General features: G+C 35.4%; 1 protein-coding gene across 1 annotated transcript in view; it reads left to right on the top strand.

Moving 5' to 3' along the window:
• Positions 1-15,944, top strand: part of EEA1 (early endosome antigen 1) — a 155,436-nt gene that overhangs the window by 125,131 nt on the left and 14,361 nt on the right. Inside the window, exons 19-22 of the mRNA XM_008004236.3 lie at positions 1,825-2,155; positions 2,849-2,950; positions 5,458-5,652; positions 14,760-14,942. Of these exons, the coding sequence (XP_008002427.1) occupies positions 1,825-2,155; positions 2,849-2,950; positions 5,458-5,652; positions 14,760-14,942 (811 nt within the window). The remainder of the gene's footprint in view (positions 1-1,824; positions 2,156-2,848; positions 2,951-5,457; positions 5,653-14,759; positions 14,943-15,944) is intronic.

Genomic DNA, 15,944 nt, shown 5'->3' with positions numbered 1-15,944 from the left:
ACGGAGTCTCACTCTATGCTCAGGCTGGAGTGCAGTGGCATGATCTCGGCTCACTGCAACCTCTGCCACCCAGATTCAAGCGATTCTCCTGCATCAGCCTCCCGAGTAGCTGGGATTACAGGCGCCTGCCATTATGCCTTGCTAATTTTTGTATTTTTAGTAGAGATGGGGTTTCACTGTGTTAGCCAGGATGGTCTTGATCTTCTGACCTTGTGATCCGCCCGCCTTGGCCTCCCACAGTGTTGGCATTATAGGCATGAGCCACTGTACTCGGCCCTAATTTCTAATTTAATTCTATTGTGGTCAGAGAACATTCTTGGTAAAATTCAAACTTTTGAAAATAAGTCTTATTTAAGGCCCAGTATATGGCTTATCATAATTAATTTTCCATGTGCACATATATGTACTCTGTGTTATTAGGTGGAGTGGCCTATAAATAACAATTACGGTGCTGTTCTTATTGTCTATATTCTTGCCAATTTGTTCCTCTGGTTGTTCTATCAGTTTCTAAGAAAGAGATATTATAATTTCCAACTATGATTGTGGACTCATGTGTTTCTTCTTTGAGTTACTTTAAAAAAACAAACAAGAAGATTCACAGTGACTATGTAGGCCTCTATTTCTGTTTTGCCTTCTTTGTTTCACATAATCTTATGATTTTGTAATTAATTTTGAAAAAGTTAAGCAGCATATAAATAAATATACTGAGTCTTAATTTTAGGGTTGCTTGACAGGGATTTTAACTACATTAAAATGGTAAAATAATATTAGTGTAATGACTTTTCCATTTGGACCTTTAAAAATCAGGGAGGCATAGTATCTTGTGAACCTATTAAGCTTTAACATCTTTTCTAGCTATTTTTAAGGAGGTAAAAGTGTGTTTCTAGAACTAAAAAATTAGATTTCGAGGTATAAATACAGTTTTGTTATGGTATTAATACATAATTTCAAATACTTTATTAGTACATCTTTTAACAACCTCCCTTTAACATATTGTTGAATTATTTTTATTGGTTATAAATTTATTCTGATTACATTGGAACTAGTGTGCATTCTATAAATGCTGTTACTTAGCATCTGGTTTTGACTTTAAAAATGGCTGTTATTTATAGTGTATCGGGGGTTTTGCTGTATAATTTGCATAGTTTCTTTTATGAAAACAATAAAAGTCTATAGCTTTCTAAAGCTATAACTTTATTTCTTCATTCTTGTTGCTTTTTTCATTTGTGTATAAGAGACCTATATTAAGGAACAAATGATAACAAATCCTTTGTATAATCTGCTAGGTTCTAGGGTTAAAGTAAATCATTTGTCTTCCCTCTATATTGTAAATAAAATATTTCTTTTATTTTTTTACTTTTATTTTTTTCTGGGTTAACCATAAATATTTTGAAGTTTAAGAACTGTCACACATGTGTTTCATGTTTTCAAGGAAAGAGACAAAGTTCTCTCTGTGTTGAGAACTAACAGATTCTTTATGGAAAAACGTTTCTGACTGTTATAGAATAAAGGGTGTGTGATACATAGTTTTTTCCCCTGGGAATTAGTTGTGGTGGACAAAAATGCATTAAGTCAGGAAGCTTAGATAGTTTTGTCTTCACTACTAACTTATACGACTTGGGAAAAAATAATCTACATCTGTTAAATGATCAAATGAGATGTTCTAAAGTATTTTTCAGTGGTATGATTTTATGAAATTAGATTTTACTTGTGAACTATACGAAAAAAGTTTCAGAACTCAGTAATTGTTTATGATTAATTTTGAATGGTAAATTAGAAATAGTAGATTATGTGTTATTTAAAAAGTTTTTTAAAAATATTTAGAGTATCCAGTACAAGATTGGATCTACAGAAAAAATCTGAAGCCCTTGAAAATATCAAGCAAAAGCTTACTAAACAAGAGGAAGAAAAAAAAGTCCTGAAACAAGAATTTGAAACTTTAAGTCAAGAAGCAAAGATTCAGCACGAGGAATTGAATAACAGAATTCAAACAACAGTAACAGAACTACAAAAAGTAAAAATGGAGAAAGAAGCTTTAATGACAGAGCTTTCTACAGTAAAGGAGAAACTATCAAAAGTTTCTGATTCTTTGAAACACTCCAAAAGTGAATTTGAAAAGGAGAATCAGAAAGGAAAAGCCGCTATATTAGACTTGGTTAGTAGTTTACATTTACTTTCTTAAGTAGAAGTGATTATTTTATTTAAAATGTACTGATTTTTCTGCTTAATTCACAGTTTGCTTTTCTTTCCACATTTAAATAATTTAAAGTAGTTCTTATGAGGAAATAAATTGGGATAGCTTAACCTGAGAAGAAGCCCAAGATAATAATGTGGGTGTGTATGCACCTGTGAGCACACCATTTTCTGAAGGCCAAGAATATTTTCAGTTGAATATCACAGTCTTTCTCATGTGTGTTATGTTCCTTTCTGTTTGGTGAAAACATTTTCTATCTGTACACTTTTCCTATTGTGATCACTTTTTAATTTATTGTTTTCTTGCTTCCATTTTCTTGAAGCCCATTGCTGTAAAAGTAGTATGGCAAGTTAATTATAATGAATTGTGTGACATAAAATGTGATTTCTAAAGTGTTCTAAGATATCATCTTAATATTGTTTAAAATATGTCATTGTGACTTGATTGATGATCAAAACCCTTAGTGTTTTGTTGTCCCTCCTCCATTATTTCTGTAATATTTTCCTAGTTTTATCATTGAAATGGATGATCCTGTCTCAGCTCATCGATAATTTTAGTTTATTTCCTCGTGTGTTTCTTACTAAGGTTATAAACTAAACTTCTTAAGGTTATTACAAATATTTTTTATGTAATATAGTTTTCATTTTTTTTAAGGAGAAAACTTGCAAAGAATTAAAGCATCAACTTCAAGTGCAGATGGAGAACACACTTAGGGAACAGAAGGAACTGAAAAAGTCACTTGAAAAAGAGAAGGAGGTAAGATTTTCTTTTTTCTGTAACATAAATGTATAAAGTATAGTAAGGTCTTTATATTTTCAAATAAATATATAAAGTATGTTTGTTCTTGGCAGCATTTCCACAGATAATTTTTTTATAGTTTTAAGAAAAATAAACATTTTCACATTGATATTTAGGTCATAGGTTTATTTCTCTGAAATATAACAAATCATGTATATAGTTTAAAACTGTTATTTGTATTTTACCTACTATTAAAAAGACTTAAGCTAGTTTATAATCAAAGGTCCAAATAAAGAAATATAATTAATAAAGATAGAAAATTGAGTCAGCTAACTACAGAGTTAAGGACAATTTTTATGGTTGAAAAAAAATCTTAAAAGGCTTTCCATAGAAATGACCTTTATTTCATGGACTCTTATGGCTCTTTAATTCATGGACATTTATACTCATACTAATGTATACTTGATAATGGTTGTAGAACAACCAAAATGTTTTTCTGTAGTTAGTGCTTCTATTGTTTCCAGCAAAAACAGACAAGCAAACGAGTAAGCAAACGGGTATAATATATGGTTGTTACTCTCTGAAGCCATACCTGCAAGCTGCTAGAGTCCAGGCATGCAACTTTCTAGAAAATTGGATTTGATAAAGGAGCAAGACATAGTACTGACAAGTATTTGATGTGATTGTATTCTAGTTGTTGATTGAAAGCAGACTTGTGTTGTAGATGCCAGCCATGTAAGTAGCAAAATTATAATTGCTTCATGCCCAAGTTCTGAATCAAGATTGTCCAAATAATTGCTTCATGCCCAAGTTCTGAATCAAGATTGTCCAAATTTATATTCTGGCTATGCCATTTATTAGCTGTGCCATTTTGCCATCTTTTAGACAAAATACTTAACCTCTGTGCTCTAGTTTCTGTATGATAGAGTCTACATGAATCTATGTTATAGAGTTATTATGAGAAATAAATGTGTTAATATCTTTAAAGTACTCAGGATACTGACTATAATGCAGTAAATGCTCATACTAGTTATTATTTTGTCCTTGGTTATCATATCATACCATATCATCCTTATTGTCATACTGTTTGACTCCTGTTTTGCATAAAAATATTTTGCTATTCATTGTGGAGATAAGCTGAGACATCTATGTATAACAGTAACATTTTTTCAAAGGTAACTTTGGATATGGTCAAATGCTCGAATGTAATGCTAGATTCTTAGTGAAATATGCATAGAATGTGAAAACATGACTTTGTTTGGAGAGTGGGAGATAATAGTGATTTACCTTGGTGATAGAGGAACCTCAGTGTGACTTCTGTATGATGTCTGAATTTGAGCAGAAACATATCCTGGTGGATTGTACAAACAAGATAGTAGTAAAATATGCCCCAGATCTCTAAATGAGGTAACTATTCTGCAGTATATTATTATTATTATTTTAAACAGAGTCTCGCTCTGTCACCCAGGCTGGAGTTCAGTGGTACAATCTCAGCTCACTGCAACCTCCACCTCCTAGGTTCAAGTGATTCTCCTGCCTCAGCCTCCCAAATAGCTGGGATTACAGGTGCCCACCACCACGCCTGGATAATTTTTGTGTTTTTAGTAGAGACAGGTTTCACCATGTTGCCCAGGCTGGTCTCGAGCTCCTGACCTCAAGTAATCTGCCCACATTGGCCTCCCAAAGTGCTGGAATTATAGGCGTGAGCACCTGGCCTGTGCAGTGTAATTTTAATGTCATCAGACAGATACTAAATGTATTTTGTCAAAAGTGATTTTGGTTTTATCATAGTTACTATAGAGCTATTCTTTGTGACAGCTGTGGCCAACAGGCTTAGTGGCATATGAGAATATTCTTTTTTTTCTTTTTTTTTCATTATATTTTGAGACGGAGTCTCTTGCTCTGTTGCCCAGGCTGAAGTGCAGTGGCATGATCTCGGCTCACTGCAAGCTCTGCCTCCTGGGTTCACGCCATTCTCCTGCCACAGCCTCCCGAGTAGCTGGGACTACAGGTGCCTGCCACCACACCTGGCTAATTTTTTTGTATTTTTAGTAGAGATGGGGTTGCATTGTGTTAGCCCGGATGGTCTCAATCTCCTGACCTCGTGATCTGCCCGCCTTGGCCTCCCAAAGTGCTGGGAATACAGGTGTGAGCCACCGCGCACGGCCGAGAATATTCTTGAAAGACAATAGACATCCAACAATCTAGACATTGATGTTAACATACCTATTTTCCATGATACAAGAGAATACTAATCTAGATCATTTACAAGCTGTAACTATACAATTATAAGTTAAAAAGAAAGGTGGTGTTAAACAAATAATAAAGATTAATCCAGCATGTCACCTAATAGTGAATAGTGTTGGTTATGAAAGCAGTAGGAGGGCAGGTATCTTTATTAATTATCTGTAGCCAACAGCCTCAGTAGTTTCTTCCTAGAGTAGTGCCTGGAGTGTAGTAGTTACTCAGTAAATTGTCTTTTGAATGAACAAATGAAGGCTACATAGATTTTTTTTTTCTTTTAGGCTTCTCATCAGTTGAAATTGGAACTCAATTCAATGCAGGAACAACTTATACAGGCCCAGAATACTTTAAAACAAAAGGAAAAAGAAGAGCAACAACTTCAGGAGAACATAAATGAGCTAAAGCAATCAAGTGAACAGAAGAAAAAACAAATTGAAGCACTCCAAGGAGAGCTTAAAATTGCTGTTTTACAGAAGGTAGTGATATATTTGTTTACTTTTTATAGGAAGAAAAACTTGGCAGTTAAGAAAATAGTATGATGATTAATACAGACAGATGAGTTGCAACATAGGAAAGTTTACATAAGCTAAATTTTTTCTAAGTTTAATGTATGAAAGCATTTGATTATATTATCAAATACCTGAGTCTGGATTTCCATTCACTATAACTCTGTTGTCAGATAATTGTTATTTAAAATTATAGTACTAATCATTTGATAGACATGAAACTACCTTATTAAAAATAATATATAACTGGCCAGGCGCAGTGGCTCACGCTTGTAATCTCAGCACTCTGAGGCAGGCAGATCACCTGAGGTCAGGAGTTCAAGACCAGCCTGGCCAACATGGTGAAACCCCGTCTCTACTAAAAATACAAAAATTAGCAGGGCGTGGTAGTGCATTCCTGTAATCCCAGCTACTTGGGAAGCTGGAGCAGCAGGCGGAGGTTGCAGTGAGCTAAGACCACGCCACTGCACTTCAGCCTGGGTGACAGAGGAACTCTGTCTCAAAATACTACTACTACTACTACTACTACTACTACTACCACCACCACCATATAACTAACACTTAAGGAAATAATTTATGCAACATTCATAGTGTATTAAAAAAATTTAAAGGAATTTAAAATAAATCATTCTTAAGGGCTGAGAACAAAAATTACAAAGTGGGATATCTTAAAAACATTCACTAGTGTAAAGCTTCATATAGTTTTAATTATTTAATATTTTAATGGTTTCTGTTTCTAAACCTATTCTAATTTATTACTGAGCATGTTTTTTATTCTTAAGTGTTTTAATACTTGTCCAGACCAAGAGTTGGTAAAAATGGATTATACTTAATATGAAATATTTGAACAAAATGAGTTCCTTCTCTACTGTTAGTATGTCCATGTTAATTGGTCTGTGGAGAAGAGAGTAGAATCCCTACTATGTAGAATAAACTAAATATATCATGCCATTAAGAGTTGACTGTCATACTACTGAAGTACAAAGTATGTAAATTAAAACAATCAAAAATACACATTTTATGTTGACCACTGTTTTTGTAACTATTATTATGCTACTTTACAAAATAGTAGTTCTCTAATAATACAGCCAAGAGTAGACAAATGTGTCTATTATTTTGTTTGTGTTACCATATGTAATCAAAAGTCAACATGTAATTATCACAGTGCATACTTGGTTGTATGCTTTCATATCCTGAGGTCATTTTCTTCAAAATATACTAGCCTTGTATCCAAATATTTACAAAATCCTCATTTTTACAGCATTGTAACTTATGAAATAAAAAATACAAGTATTTTTAGCCTGTTTTCTTATTTAAAAATTAAGAGTTATAATAATATTTTGTTTGGATTTGTGATTAATATATATCGCCTGTACAGTTGACCCTCCATATCTGTAGATTCTGTAACTGCAGTTGGAATTGAAAATATTTGGGAGAAGAAAAGCAATAAAAAGTAACAGTACAGCATTAAAGAATAATACAAAATTGGCTGGGCGCAGTGGCTCACACCTGTAATCCCAGCACTTTGGGAGGCTGAGGTAGGTGGATCACTTAAGGTCAGGAGTTCGAGACCAGCCTGGCCAACATGGTGAAACCTTGTCTCAACTAAAAATACGAAAATTAGCTGGGCGTGGTGGTGTGCACCTGTAGTCCCAGCTACACCAAAAGCTGAGGCAGGAGACTCACTTGAACCCCAGAGGCGGAGCCTTGGCTCTCTTGTAGTGAGCCAAGATCACGCCACTGCACTCCAGCTTGGGCAACAGAGTGAGACTCTGTCTCAGAAAAGCAAAACAAAAGAAAACCAAAACACCCAAAATTTAAAATACAGTAAAACAACTATTTATATAGCATTTATGTTGTGTTGGGTATTGTAAGTAATCTAGAGATGTTCAAGTCAGGCAGATCTGAATTTAAATTTTGTTTAATTTTATTAAATTTGGACACACATTAACTTACTGGTCATAGCGAAATGATTCATCCTTCTGAGCTCAATTTAATGTTGTCATAGAGTTGTTGTAAAGATTGAGATAATGTATTTAAAGTTTCTAGTACTGTGACCCATACAATGTAGAAGTAAAACAGTTGTTGGATATTATATGGAAGTATAGCAAACTGTGACTTGAGAGTGTCAGTGTATAGGGTAGACCATGTAGTAATAGGCCGTGACAAAGTTATCATTGTCACTGGCCCATGGTGAAGTAGGGAAAACAAGGATAATGTTTAAATGGGTATAGATGTATGTGTGTACACACTTAAATATATATATAAAACATAATATATATACACACATTATATCTAGATATGTAGTTTTATGTCTACAGCTATAGAGTTATATATATAAATAGATATGTGTAGATACATAGTTTTTCACATTGAAGGTCATAATGCACTTATACATTTTCTACATATATATAAATAAAAAGTAATATTACAGCATTAAAAATAATAACCAAAATTTAAAATACAGTAAAAACAACTATTTACATAGCATTTATATTGTAATGCTGTGTTATCTAATGGTATTGTAAGTAATCTAAAGATGATTTAAAACATTTTATATATAGCATAAGACTATTTGGGAGTTACTGATCTAGAATCAAGAAAGCATGCTGTTAAGTCAACAATCCCTCACCAACTTTGTTGAAAATCTAATGTGGAAATATAAAATGAATAGGATATGGCCCCTTACTGTCAAGCAACTTATAATTTAATGAGAAAGCAAAATGTAAGCGAAAGAAAAACGTATTATATAATGGAGCAGTTATCAACTGTTGCATTTGTCTGTTTTTTTTTTTTTTTTCCATTTAACTTCTTCACTAATGGATTTGAGTTCTTCAAAGAGAACTTTGTCTGTTCTAGCAAATAAGCTCTTAATCATTTTTAAAAAATGAATGGATGAGTTTGTCAGAGGAAAAATATTGAAAGCCCAAACATGAGCCCAAAGAGCTATTATGGCCATTGTTGAGACTTCACGGAGAGCTTAGTTAAGAGTCAGAACAATAATTAAAGAGTAAGAAACCTAGATTTATGAAAAAATGTTAAAGAAAATAGGTAGTATTTTGGAAAAGAAAATGTGTAATTGCATTATGACCTTCAGTGTGAAAAAGATATCCAGCAGTTCTTCAATATTAATTGGAGGAAGAACTCTATGAAAGGAAGATGGCATGGGATGTTAGCAGATACTGTGTAGGGAGATCAGCTCTCTGCTCCCCCATAGGCAGTTAGCACCAATTCCTATCACTCTTGTTTCCTAGGTTTCTTGAATCCTTCCTTCTCATTTTCCACTGCTACAGCCTTAGTCCAGACTTCTTTTTCTCTTATCAATGCGGGCTCTTTTTTGGTTCCGTATGAACTTTAAAGTAGTTTTTTTCCAGTTCTATGAAGAAAGTCATTGGTAGCTTGATGAGGATGGCATTGAATCTATAAATTACTTTGGGCAGCATGGCCATTTTCACAATATTGATTCTTCCTATCCTTGAACATAGAATATTCTTTCATTTGTTTGTGTCCTCTTTTTTATTTCGTTGATCAGTGGTTTGTAGTTCTCCTTGAAGAGGTCCTTCACATCCCTTGTAAGTTGGATTCCTAGGTATTTTATTCTCTTTGTAGCGATTGTGAATGGGAGTTCACTCATGATTTGGCTCTCTGTTTGTCTGTTAATGGTGTATAGGAATGCTTGTGATTTTTGCACGTTGATTTTGAATCCTGAGACTTTGCTGAAGTTCCTTATCAGCTTAAGGGGATTTTGGGTTAAGACGATGGGGTTTTCTAAATATACAATCATGTCATCTGCAAACAGGGACAATTTGACTTCCCCATTTCCTAATTGAATACCCTTTATTTCTTTCTCTTGCCTGATTGCCCCGGCCAGAACTTCCAACACTATGTTGAATAGGAGTGGTGAGAGAGGGCATCCCTCTGTCTTGTGCCAGTTTTTAAAGGGAATGCTTCCAGTTTTTGCCTATTCAGTATGGTATTGGCTGTGGGTTTGTCATAAGTAGCTCTTATTATTTTGAGATAGGTTCCATCAATACCTAGTTTATTGAGAGTTTTTAGCATGAAGGGCTGTTGAATGTTGTCAAAGGCCTTTCCTGCATCTATTGAGATAATCATGTGGTTTTTGTCGTAGGTTCTGTTTATGTGATGGATTATGTTTATTGATTTGCATATGTTGAACCAGCCTTGCATCCCAGGGATGAAGCCAACTTGATTGTGGTGGATAAGTTTTTTGATATACTGCTGGATTCAGTTTGCCACTGTTTTATTGAGGATTTTCACATCGATGTTCATCAAGGATATTGGTCTAAAATTCTCTTTTTTTGTTGTGTCTCTTCTGGGCTTTGGTATCAGGATGATGTTGGCCTCATAAAATGAGTTAGGGAGGATTCCCTCTTTTTCTATTGATTGGAATAGTTTCAAAAGGAATGGTACCAGCTCCTCCTTGTGCCTCTGGTAGAATTCAGCTGTGAATCTCTCTGGTCCTGGACTTTTTTTGGTTGGTAGTCTATTAATTATTGCCTCAATTTCAGAACCTGTTATTGGTCTATTCAGAGATTCAACTTCTTCCTGGTTTAGTCTTGGGAGGGTGTATGTGTCCAGGAATTTATCCATTTCTTCTAGCTTTTCTAGTTTATTTGCATAGATGTGTTTATAGTATTCTCTGATGGTAGTTTGTATTTCTGTGGGATCGGTGGTGTATCCCCTTTATCATTTTTTTATTGCGTCTATTTGATTCTTCTCTCTTTTCTTCTTTATTAGTCTTGCTAGCGGTCTATCAATTTTGTTGATCTTTTCAAAAAACCAGGTCCTGGATTCATTGATTTTTTTGAAAGGTTTTTCCTGTCTCTATCTCTTTCAGTTCTGCTCTGATCTTAGTTATTTCTTGCCTTCTGCTCACTTGTGAATTTGTTTGCTCTTGCTTCTCTAGTTCTTTTAATTGTGATGTTAGGGTGTCAATTTTAGATCTTTCTTGCTTTCTCTTGTGGGCATTTAGTGCTATAAATTTCCCTCTACACACTCCTTTAAATGTGTCCCAGAGATTCTGGTATGTTGTCTTTGTTCTCACTAGTTTCAAAGAATATCTTTATTTCTGCCTTTATTTCATTATGTACCCAGTAGTCATTCAGGAGCAAGTTGTTCAGTTTCTATGTAGTTGTGCAATTTTCAATGAGTTTCTTAATCCTGAGTTCTAATTTGATTGCACTGTGGTCTGAGAGACAGTTTGTTGTGATTTCTGTTCTTGTACATTTGCTGAGGAGTGCTTTACTTCCAATTATGTGGTCAATTTTAGAATAAGTGCGATGTGCTGAGAAGAATGTATATTCTGTTGATTTGGGGTGGAGATTTCTGTAGATGTCTGTTAGGTCCGCTTGTTGCAGAGCTGAGTTCAGGTCCTGGATATCCTTGTTAATCTTCTGTCTCGTTGATCTGTCTGATATTGACAGTGGGGTGTTAAAGTCTCCCATTATTATTGTGTGGGAGTTTAGGTCTCTTTCTAGGTCTCCAAGGACTTACTTTATGAATCTGGGTGCTCCTGTATTGGGTGCATATATATTTAAGACAGTTAACTCTTCTTGTTGAACTGATGCCTTTACCATTATGTAATGGCCTTCTTCGTCTCTTTTGATCTTTGATAGTTTAAAGTCTATTTTATTAGAGACTAGGATTGTAACCCCTGTTTTTTTTTGCTTTCCATTTGCCTGGTAGATCTTCCTCCATCCCTTTATTTTGAGCCTATGTGCGTCTTTGCATGTGAGATGGGTCTCTTGAATACAGCACACTGTTGGGTCTTGACTCTTTATCCAATTTGCCAGTCTGTGTCTTTTAATTGGGGCATTTAGCCCATTTACATTTAAGGTTAATATTGTTATGTGTGAATTTGGCCCTGTCATTATGATGTTCGCTGATTATTTTGCCCGTTAATTGATGCAGTTTCTTCGTAGCATTAATGGTCTACAGTTTGGCCTGTTTTTGCTGTGGCTGGTACCAGTTTCCTTTCCATGTATAGTGCTTCCTTCAGGAGCTCTTGTAAGGCAGGCCTGGTGGTGACAAAATCGCTCAGCATTTGCTTGTCTGTAAAGGATTTTATTTCTCCTTCACTTATGAAGCTTAGTTTGGCTGGATATAAAACTCTGGGTTGAAAATTCTTTTCTTTAAGAATGTTGAATATTGGCCCCCACTCTCTTCTGGCTCATAGGGTTTCTGCCGAGAGATCCGCTGTTTGTCTGGTGAGCTTCCCTTGTGGGTAACCCGTGCTTTCTCTCTGGCTGCCCTTAACATTTTTTCCTTCATTTCAACCTTGGTGAATCTGACAATTATGTGTCTTGGGGTTGCTCTTCTCAAGGAGTATCTTTGTGGCGTTCTCTGTATTTCCTGAAGTTGAATGTTGGCCTGCCTTGCTATGTTGGAGAAGTTCTCCTCGATAATACCTGAAGATTGTTTTCTGATTTGGTTCCATTCTCCCCATCACTTTCAGGTATACCAATCAAATGTAGATTTGGTCTTTTCACACAGTCTGTATTTCTTGCCAGCTTTGTTTGTTTCTTTTTAGTCTAACTGTGTCTTCTTGCTTTATTTCATTAATTTGATCTTCAGTCACTGATACCCTTTCTTCCACTTGATCAAATTGGCTGTTGAAGCTTGTGCATGCATCACGAAGTTCTCGTGCCATGATTTTCAGCTCCATCAGATCATTTAAGGTCTTCTCTACACTGTTTATTCTAGTTAGCCATTTGTCTAATCTTTTTTCAAGGTTTTTAGCTTGCTTGCAATGGGTTCGAACATCCTCCTTTAGCTCAAAGAAGTTTGTTATTAAGACGTAGGCCTTCTGAAGCCTACGTCTGTCAACTCGTCAAAGCATTCTCCATCCAGCTTTGTTCTGTTGCTGGCAAGGAGCTGCAATCCTTTGAAGGAGAAAAGGCACTCTGATTTTTAGAATTTTCAACTTTTCTGCTCTGGTTTCTCCCCATCTTTGTGGTTTTATTTACCTTTGGTCTTTGATGTTGGTGACCTACAGATGGGGTTTTGGTGTAGATGACCTTTTTGATGATGTTGATGCTATTCCTTTCTGTTTGTTAGTTTTCCTTCTAACAGTGAGGTCCCTCAGCTGCAGATCTGTTGGAGTTTGCTGGAGTTCCACTCCAGACCCTGTTTGCCTGGGTGTCACCAGTGGAGACTGCAGAACAGTGAATATTGCAGAACAGCAAATATTGCTGCCTGATCCTTCCTCTGAAAGGTTCATCCCAGAGGGGCAGCTGCCTATATGAGGTATCTGTCAGCCCATACTGGGAGGTGTCTCCCAGTTAGGCTACTTGGGGGTCAGGGACCCACTTGAGGAGGCAGTCTCTCCATTCTCAGAGCTCAAATGCCATCCTGGGAGAACCACTGCTCCCTTCAGAGCTGTCAGACAGGGAAGTTTAAGTCTACAGAAGTTGTCTGCTGCCTTTTGTTTACCTATGCCCTGCCCACAGAGGTGGAGTCTAGAGGCAGTAGGACTTGTTGAGCTGTGGTGAGTTCTGTCCAGTTCAAGCTTCCCAGCCACTTTGTTTATCTACTCAAGCCTCAGCAATGGTGGGCCCCCCTCCCCAAGCCAGACTCGGAAGTAGCAGCTTTTTGATGCTCATGGCTGCTGTCAGGAATCCAGATTTCTGCTTGATATAGATATGTCAGTCATTCAAGTGGAGACATCAGGAAGATACATGGATATAAGAATCCAGAGTTCGGATGGAAAGGTTGCAGTTAGAGCAGTTAGGGACATAAATTTGGGAGTCAGTTGTAAAGAAGATCTTTAAAGCCTGGGACTAGTTGAGATCTGATTTTCTTTTCTTTTCTTTTCTTTCTTTTTTTTTTTTTTTGAGATGGTGACTCTCTGTCACCCAGGATGGAGTGCAGTGGTGTGATCTTGGCTCACTGCAACATCTGCCTCCTGGGTTCAGGCAATTCTGCTGCCTCAGCCTCCTGAGTATCTGGGATTACAGGTGCACGCCACCACGCCTGGCTAATTTTTGTATTTTTAGTAGAGGTGGGGTTTCACCATGTTGGTCAGGCTGGTCTCGAACTCCTGACCTCAAGTGATCACCCACCTGGGCCTTCCAAAGTATTGGGATTACAGACGTGAGCCACCATGTCTGGCCTTGTTGAGATCTTCTAAGGAGAGAGTGTATGGATTAAAAGAGGGTCAACAATAGAACTTTGGGGTGTCTCAACATTCACAGAAGTAGCAGAGGAAAAGGAGCTAGTAAAAGATTTTGAGAAGTTATGACCAGTAAGGTAGGAAGAGGACCTAAAATATAAGGTACCTTGGAAACCAGTTGAAGAAAGTGTTTCTAGAAGGAGACATAATCAACTGTATCAGGTACAACTGAGAGGTCAAGTGAGGTGTTGAAAAGGATAAGAATATAGGATTTTGGAACATGGCAGTTACTAATGACTTCAACAGTGATTTTATTGGAGTAGTGTATTTTGAAAGTCAAATAACTATTTTCATACTATGCATATGTATATGTTTTAACTATGTCATAATTTGTGCATATCTACTGAATCTTCTTGAAGACTAAAGACAAGTTTAGAGTTTACAGGAACTTTAAAACTTTGTGAGATTTTCTTTTTCTGCCTTGATATTAATTAAGATGACCTGTAGAAATTTCTTAAGTTATTCTTGCATTTCCAAGAGTAGAAACTATATATTAATACTTCAACAAAGTAATGGCTTCTTACTTTCTTTCATGTACAAGTTTCCCTTAGTTCCACCTTAAATTATGTCAGCTGAGGCATCTAGCACTGCATGTTCCCACAGAATATAGTTGTTACTCTTTCTCCTGACACCTGATAGTACTTCCCAGTGAAATGCCTTTAAAAAAAAATTACTTTTGTGTTTTATGGTTTTTAACTTGAGACTTGTTAGGATTTTGTAATTCTTTGACTTTATAAGTAATTTACCCCATTGAGGTAGAATTTTGAGGCATAAGTACAGTTCATCTTATTGTTTGGAATTTTCTTCTAGGTGTCTGGATTTTACTTTATATTTGTAATTGGTTTTTGGAATGCATACTGTTTTAAATAACTATTGTATGTTTCAGACAGAACTTGAGAATAAACTACAGCAGCAGTTAACACAGGCAGCCCAGGAACTTGCAGCAGAGAAAGAGAAAATATCAGTATTACAAAACAACTATGAAAAAAGTCAGGAAACTTTCAAACAGCTTCAGTCTGATTTCTATGGGAAGGAATCTGAACTTCTAGCCACCAGGCAAGATCTTAAGGTATAGTAAACTATACTGTACCATAAAATCTCAGTAAGTTTTATAGACATTTATTAAATGATCTATTTGAATCCAAATGGACAAGGAAATGTTAGTATTTGTGGAATACTATGCTGTTTTCTGTTAAATTACTTTTGTATTAGCATGCTTTAAAAAATTATTTTATATTATAACGAAATAATGATATACATAAATGTGGGCATTTAAAAATGACGTATTTGTAATAGTAAGATAATTTGGATATATCTTAATTCTGACACTTATATAAATATTATGCTGTCATTATGTGCAAATAACTTTAAAGATAGGCTGCTGTTAAGTTCTAAATATAAACTGCTTGTGAAAAAATGCAAGCAATTTTACCATTGCTTGTCAGGCAATTCTGACTTTAGTTATAATATTTGTCAAGTTCCCAATATTACTGGATTGCCTAATGATTAAAATTAGGAGATTATAGCTCAAAATAAACTTACCCTTAATTATATAACAATGTATAGAAATTTTGTCTTTGGTAACATTATTTGATTAGATAAAGTATCAAGTTTATTAAATTTAAGGATAATGGGAAAAGGGTAAACAATTTTTAGGTCACAGGAAAGTACCAGTTTTCTAAGGAAAATTGAATATTTCTGTTCTCTCACAGGAGGTTCAACCAGTTTTTTTTCCTCTCTCTCTTTTTGTTAAGGGGAAATTCTTTCTCTGTTTCTTTCCTATGTTTGGGATTTTTGTTTATTTAATATAAAATATATATTGCAAAATTCTGAGAATGAAAGAATATTAAAATTTTTTATTTAGATAGAGAGCATATATTTTATCCATAGGCTGTTATAGGGAATTATGAAGGAGGTGGGACTTGATTAGGTCCTGAATTTGAATACATAGAGACTCCTGAGAAAGGTCATTTTATTCAGGGGCATATTGGAGAAAAAGTGCCGTAGTAAGAATGAGTAAAGCAAGCACATAGTTAGCTTAATTGCCTTGCTGGCATACTAGTTTATGTTT

The sequence above is a fragment of the Chlorocebus sabaeus genome, chromosome 11 (genome assembly GCF_047675955.1).
Source record: "Chlorocebus sabaeus isolate Y175 chromosome 11, mChlSab1.0.hap1, whole genome shotgun sequence".
NCBI lineage: Eukaryota > Metazoa > Chordata > Mammalia > Primates > Cercopithecidae > Chlorocebus > Chlorocebus sabaeus.
This window is presented reverse-complemented; position numbering and strand designations above follow the sequence as displayed.